Source organism: Cannabis sativa, chromosome X, assembly GCF_029168945.1.
Source record: "Cannabis sativa cultivar Pink pepper isolate KNU-18-1 chromosome X, ASM2916894v1, whole genome shotgun sequence".
NCBI classification, from domain to species: domain Eukaryota; kingdom Viridiplantae; phylum Streptophyta; class Magnoliopsida; order Rosales; family Cannabaceae; genus Cannabis; species Cannabis sativa.
In genome coordinates, this window is record NC_083610.1 from 14,821,649 (window position 1) to 14,828,653 (window position 7,005).

Here is a 7,005-nt window from a genome sequence, read left to right on the forward strand (position 1 = left end):
ATGGGAGCGAGATGGCGTGTTGGAGCCGGTTTTTCTATACCGATTCTCAATCAACCATGGCTTCCTTATAAGGAACATCCGCATGTTACCTCTTCTCATGTGGCTCTCCATGACTGTAAGGTCAATAATTTATTAAAAGTTGGCTCTCTTGAGTGGGATGAGGAAGTTCTTCAAGATTTATTTCCTCAGAGGGAAATTGATTTGATCCGTTGTATTCCATTGTCTCCGTCTTCGGTTGAGGATGCATGGTTTTGGATGTTGGAGACGCATGTGGATTATTCTGTTAGAAGTGCTTATCATGCCTTACAAGTTAGCAATGGTAGGTGGAATACTCAAGACAATTCGAGTTTTTGGAGGATGTTTTGGAACTTGAAATTGCCGCCTAAGGTGAAGAATTTTCTTTAGCGGGGTCTTACCCATTGTCTCCCTACTCTTGTGTCTCTATGGTCTAAAAGGGTCCACGTGAGCGGATTGTGTCTAATGTGTCATCCGGAGGATGAGACAATTTTTCATTTAATGGTTAGTTGTGCTTTTACTAAGAGTTGTCTGGACAGGGGGCTGGGAGGAACGGTTGGAGGGAGTGAAGCTGTAGTGTTTTGCAGCTGGTTTGATAATGTTTGTAAGGTGCAGCCTATGGATCTTGTTGAGAGGCTTGCTATGCTTCTATGGGGAGTTTGGGGAGCTCGTAATGACTTGGTTTGGAATAATAAGGCTTTGTCGTAAGAGAGAGTGATGAATTCTGCAATTACTTACCTTGTGTTAATTCCATTTTTGGCATATTTAATTGACAAAAATATTTTATTATTCTTTGTATATTTCGGCTGGCATATATTGATATAGTTTCCCTATTTGTGTAAATCTAAACTTGGAAGGAAAGTTGACTAGCTTTCCTATTTATGGAAATTGAGGTAAAAATGGTAAGTTTTGATTACACATTGATTCTTTGCTAACCAGCTGTTATTCTGATCTTGTGTTGAGTTTCCCATTTTCTAAGATCAGGTTTCTTGAAGAGAAAACTGGAGCTAAACTTTCCTTTTCTATAAAAGGAAAGTTGTAGTTACTGCCCACGATTCTGTAGGTACAGAAACGGAAATTCCTGAACTGATTGAAGAATTATTTTAGGGAAGTTTCTAGTGGGTTGAGGTCTTGTTCAGACCGAATGTAAGCTGTCTATGAGATGTATATTCATTATAAATACATCTTATAGTAGCTAGGTTTTGTATCTCTTTCATACACTTAGAATTATATTCATATCTTAAGGAAATAGTGTCTCTGTTATGTTAACTCTTTTATTCACTTTCATATCATAAGAAAAGAGTGTCTTTGTTTTGTAGAGAAGAGTTGTTCTACTCTTACTCTGTTTATTTGTTGTTTGTATTGTCTTGAGTCTGTATTCAAGTCTACAACGAAGAAGAACATCAGTGCACCTTCGGGAGAAGGGTATTTACAAGCTTTCGGGAGATTGCTTTTGAAGTCTTGCATCGGGAGGATACAAGCACACAACCTTCGGGAGATGGTTGTATAGGCTTTCGGGAGATAGCCTTTAAGCCTTGAATCGGGAGGATTCAAGCACTCTTCAAGGTGATCGAAGGGAGTTCGAGCTCTTGAAGTTTTATCAAGATTCGGTTAGTAGGTGGAATACATCAAGCTTGCGGCATACAATAAGAGGGAGTCTATTTATGCATAAGTCAATTACTTTGTATTTTTGATACCAATCTAATGAATCTTATCTCTGGGCGTGGCCCCGTGGACTAGTAACAATCTGAAAGGATTGTTGAAACCACGTACAAAAATCTTGTGTGTTTTTACTTTTATGCACTGTTTGTTTTTCTGGGTTTCTCTGGAGTTACAGAGTTGCATTCTGTAACTACAGAAAACTGTTTTCAGTAACAGTTTTATTATTCCGCATTTAATTAATCATTTAATTAAATAATCAAACTGGGAATATTAAAATACGGAATTTCAATTGGTATCAGAGCAAGTCACTAAATTCTTAGTGAGATCTTGAGGTTATTCCGTTTAACTTGTTTTGTGTGAAGATGTCTTTGTTTGCAGAAGGAAGTTCTATCTCTAGACCTCCTCTACTGAATGAGTCGAATTATCCTTATTGGAAGGTCAGGATGAGAGCTTTCATCAAATCGCAAGATGAGAAGGCATGGAGAGCTATTCTTACAGGTTGGTCTCAACCTACTGAAAATGATGAAAAAGGTAATATTCAGGTAAAATCTGAACTCAGTTGGACCACTGAAGATGAAAAATTGTCTGGTTATAATAATAAGGCTTTACATGCTATTTTTAATGGTGTTGGTGAAGGCTTTATTAAATTGATCTCATCTTGTGAATCTGCAAAGGAAGCATGGGAAATCCTTCAAATTCAATTTGAAGGTACTGCTGATGTAAAGAGATCACGATTTACCATGCTGCAAACTAGATTTGATGAATTGAGAATGTCAGATACTGAAACTTTAAATGATTTTTATGAAATATTATCTGATATTTCTAATGAGTTTTTTGCCTTGGGAGAAAAACTAGATGAATCTGTCTTGGTTCGAAAAATTGTTCGAGTCCTTCCTGACAGGTTTGACACAAAATTACTTGCAATGGAAGAGGCAAAGGACTTTGGCAAAATGAAGGTTGAGGAACTCATGGGATCTTTAAGAACCTTTGAGTTGAATCAACAAATCAAGAAAAAGAGTAAGTAAAATCTCTCGAATGAGAAAAATAAAGGTATTGCCTTTAATGCTTCTGAAAATATTGTTTCTGATGATGAAAATGAGGATGAAATGGTTCTATTGGCAAAAAATTTCCAAAAATTCATGAAATCTGCAGGAAATAAAAAGTTCTTTTCAAAGAACCCAAAATGTAACATTTCTGCTAATATTCCCTCTAAACCTTTTTCATCTAACAATAAAAAAGGTATTAAATGCAGAGAATGTGAAGGTTTTGGTTACACTCAATCCGAATGTGCTAATACCTTAAAGAAAAATAAAAAGGGATTGAATGTTACTTGGAGTGATGATTCTGAGAGTAGTGAGGATGAAAAAGAAAAAGTTGTCCTAACAAGTGTTTTGTCAAGAAATTTGCAGGAAAAAGGAAAAAGCATTTGCTTGAACAATATCCTGATCAATGACAACAAGGAAGAATCCAGATCCGAATCAGATGAGTCAGAAATTGATGAGGATTCCATGGTTGAATCCTACAAGGTAATGTTTGGTAAGTGGTTGGAAACTTGTGCTGAAAATCGCTCCCTGGTTAAAGATAATAAAATTTTGTGTAACAACATTAATGAGTTGGAAGATAAACTCAAATGTTGTGAATCTGAATTGTCTTTAAAAGAGTCAAAAATTATTTCTTTAACCAAGGAAATTGATAACATTAAAAAGAATGTTAAAATGCTAAATCCAGGTTCCACCATCTTTGAAAAAATTCGAAACGCCAAACCAATCATCTTTGGGCTGGGTTATGTTCCAAATCAACTTGTTTCTAATACCACTAATAGTTTTGTTTCGGAAGAAGCTGTTTCTACCTCCTGTGTTTCGTCTCTACAAAGCAAAGCACTCTTTTGTTACAGAAAAGAAGCAGCACGGTAAGTTTGACAATTTCAAAGGGACTGGAAGACGTTTCATTCCTATTTGCCATTTTTGTGGAGTAAAAGGTCACATTCGACCTAAATGCATAACCATGCATAACATGTTTAAATCTAATTACATTGGAAATAAACATGTTTTACAAAAACAAAAATGGGTTGTCAAAAACAAATGCTTGGTAGGTTCTACTTGTTTTAAAACTGTTGCTTCTAACATGTGGTATTTTGATAGTGGTTGTTCTAGACACATGACAGGTGAAAAAGAATTTCTTGTGAACATAAGACCAATGCACTGTGGAGAAGTTACATTTGGTAACGGTCTTACTGGTAAAGTCATAGGAATGGGAACTCTCAAGTTCGAAGGGCTTCCTAAACTAAAGAATGTCATGTTGGTTGAAGGACTAAAAGCTAATCTACTTAGCATTAGTCAGATTTGTGATCAGGGTTATACTGTGAGCTTTGATAGCAATCATTGCTATGTATATAATATTCTTGATGAAATTGTGTTACAAGGGCTGCGATCTAGTGATAATTGTTATACACTCACTACGCATGCCACTTGTCATTCTGTCATTGAAAATGTTCTTGACCTATGGCATGAAAAACTTGGTCACATTCACTTTAAAAATGCGAAAAAATTATCTCGTTTCGGTGGATTGTTCGAGGATTACCTAAATTAGGTAAAGAGTCATTGGGAAAATGTGGACCATGCCAGTTAGGTAAGCAACTGAAAATTTCTCACAAGAGTGTCCCGGATGTGAACACTTCTAGAGTTCTCGAACTCTTGCACATGGACTTAATGGGTCCAATCCAGGTGGAAAGCTTAAATGGTAAAAGGTATATTTTTGTTTGTGTTGATGATTTTTCTCGATTCTCATGGGTGGATTTTTTGAGAGAAAAATCTGATACTTTTGAAGCTTTCCAATCTCTGTGTTTGAAATTACGAGTTGAAAAAGATTGTAACATTGGCAAAATTGTTAGGATTAGGAGTGATCATGGTAAGGAATTTGAATATACCGTATATGATGAATTTTGTAAAGCTAACGGTATTTCTCATGAATTTTCTGCTCCTAAAACTCCTCAACAAAATGGAGTGGTTGAAAGAAAGAATCGTACTCTAACAGAAATGGCTAGACTAATGTTGAATAGCAAGAAGCTCACAAAGCGCCTTTGGGCCGAAGCCATTAACACTGCTTGCTATACCATCAACAGAGTATTCTTGCGTCCAGGTACTCACAAAACACCATATGAAATCTGGAAAGGTAAGGAACCAAATGTAAGTCACTTTCATGTGTTTGGATGTATGTGTTATATTTTACGAGATCGTGATTACATTGGTAAATTTGATTCTAAAAGTGATGAAGGTGTTTTCTTAGGATATTCCACAAATAGTAGGGCTTATCGTGTGTATAACATGAGAACCCAAACTGTTATGGAATCTGCTAATGTTGTTGAAAAACCGTGTTTTTGCAAATGTCAGTTGTTTATAAGAAAATATAAAAACTGTAATCGTTTGCAGCAGCAGAAAGTAATTCTGCTACAGCAAAACAGAACAGGCAGAATATAAAATATTTGCAGAAAAATAAATAACTTGACACAAGAGATTTATACGTGGTATCAGTGTTCTCACGAACACTCCTAGTCCACGGGGCCACGCCCAGAGAATGAAATCAATTAATAAAGTATCAAAATTACAAAGACAATTGACTTAAACAAGTTTAGACTCCCTCTAAAGTATTGCCGCAATCCTTTGTAATCCACTTTATGAATCTGACTTCTTGAAACACCTTCAAGCCCGAACTCCCTTCGTCTTTGAAGTGTGAGTGCTTACTTCCTCCCGAAGTAAGGCTTCAATAAGTCTTCTCCCGAAGACCAAGTGCTTACTTCCTCCCGAAGTAAGGCTTCAACAAGTCTTCTCCCGAAGACCAAGTGCTTACTTCCTCCCGAAGTAAGGCTTTATCAAGTCTTCTCCCGAAGACCAATCTCTTGTTCAGTCAAGTAGTTCTTCACAACCTCTAGGATAGAGTAAGAACAGAAATAGAACAACTAGAACCTAGATGAACAACTAGGCTCTCACAAAACAAAGAAAGACTCTCTTCTCTCAAAAGATAAATGTAGAAAATGAATAATGGAAGAGGTAATCCGAATGGTTGCTCTCTAGGCTCTATTTATAGATCATAGAAACCAAAGAGGCAACCACAAGTTCGAATTAGCAGCTGTACAAAAACTTTCCAAAAGAAACACGATCTGCTACATCAGATTCGGATGCTGACGCAGCGGATCTGCCCAGAAACGGGAAACTTACTAAAATCGGGTCCGATCTTCTTTTAATGTTTGATTCCTGCCAAAAACAGATTAGATATTCTGATTGTATCAAGATACAATCGAAATCAATAAGGAAAAGGCAATAAACAAAGTTTCCCTAAAAAAGACAACTTTCCAAAAGAGAATTCCTTCTCTTTTGAGAAGTTTTCAACAAAGGAAAGTTCAGCTGAAAGTGCAACTTTCCAAACAAGGAAAAGGGCAACTACAATCCGAATTTATAAGGTAAGAAATCGAATATGAATGCACACCAATCTTACCATAAATGGAAAAATTATTTTGTCAACTAACTTGCCAAAAAAGGACTTTACAATCTCCCCCTTTGGCACTTTAGATGAACCAAATAATTTTTAACACAAAGTACCTACAAGTTAAAGTTAGCCATAACAAATAACTACTCCCCCTGAGTAGCACATTAAAGACACATTACCATATAAAAGCTCAATCTTTAAATGAAAACATATCAAAAATAAATCAAGGAAGAATAAATGTTGATACTTACCATTTAAGCACAAAATTTTCTTAGCCCATGAAACAAGTCACACGCCTCCCTCTCTCTTTTTTTTTTTTTTTTTAATTTAAATTAAAACCGAAAATAAAATATAATGTGTACAATAAATATATGTGATTCGAACCAAGCAAAAGAAATCAAATATCATTGACAATTGACAAAATAAATTACATGTTATGCTTTGAAGGAAAATAACTAGTTAATATCTCATGAAATAATCATACTTAATTGATGTTGAGGAAAAAGATATGCATGTTACTGAAAATTGTGAACCAGGATTATCAATTTAATTTTAATAGAGGAGACTTACGGATTTGAACACACTTGTCAGACATAAGTGTGTGCAGTGAAAATAGGATCATTGTCCTTGGCAAGATTTTTCATTTTCGCCTTTTTCAATTTGATCCCGCAACTGGATGCTTTCACACCATACTGAAGGTAGCCCTTTTCTATGGTAGTGCATCCTCATCATAGTTGCTAATTACAATGTTCCAGCTTACTCATCAGATGGCTTTCACACCTCAGTATGGGTAGCTCTATTCCAGTAAGGGGCCTGACAAGACTGAAACAAAAATTGCTCAACTCT

The 7,005-nt window shown here is 35.9% G+C and overlaps 1 protein-coding gene across 1 annotated transcript; it reads left to right on the forward strand.

Annotated features, from left to right (window-relative positions):
• Positions 1-723, forward strand: LOC133032053 (uncharacterized). The gene is made up of 2 exons (XM_061105873.1): positions 1-387; positions 541-723. The coding sequence occupies exons 1-2, from the start codon at positions 1-3 to the stop codon at positions 721-723; spliced, it is 570 nt and encodes a 189-aa protein (XP_060961856.1).
• Positions 724-7,005: the final 6,282 nt, after the last annotated feature.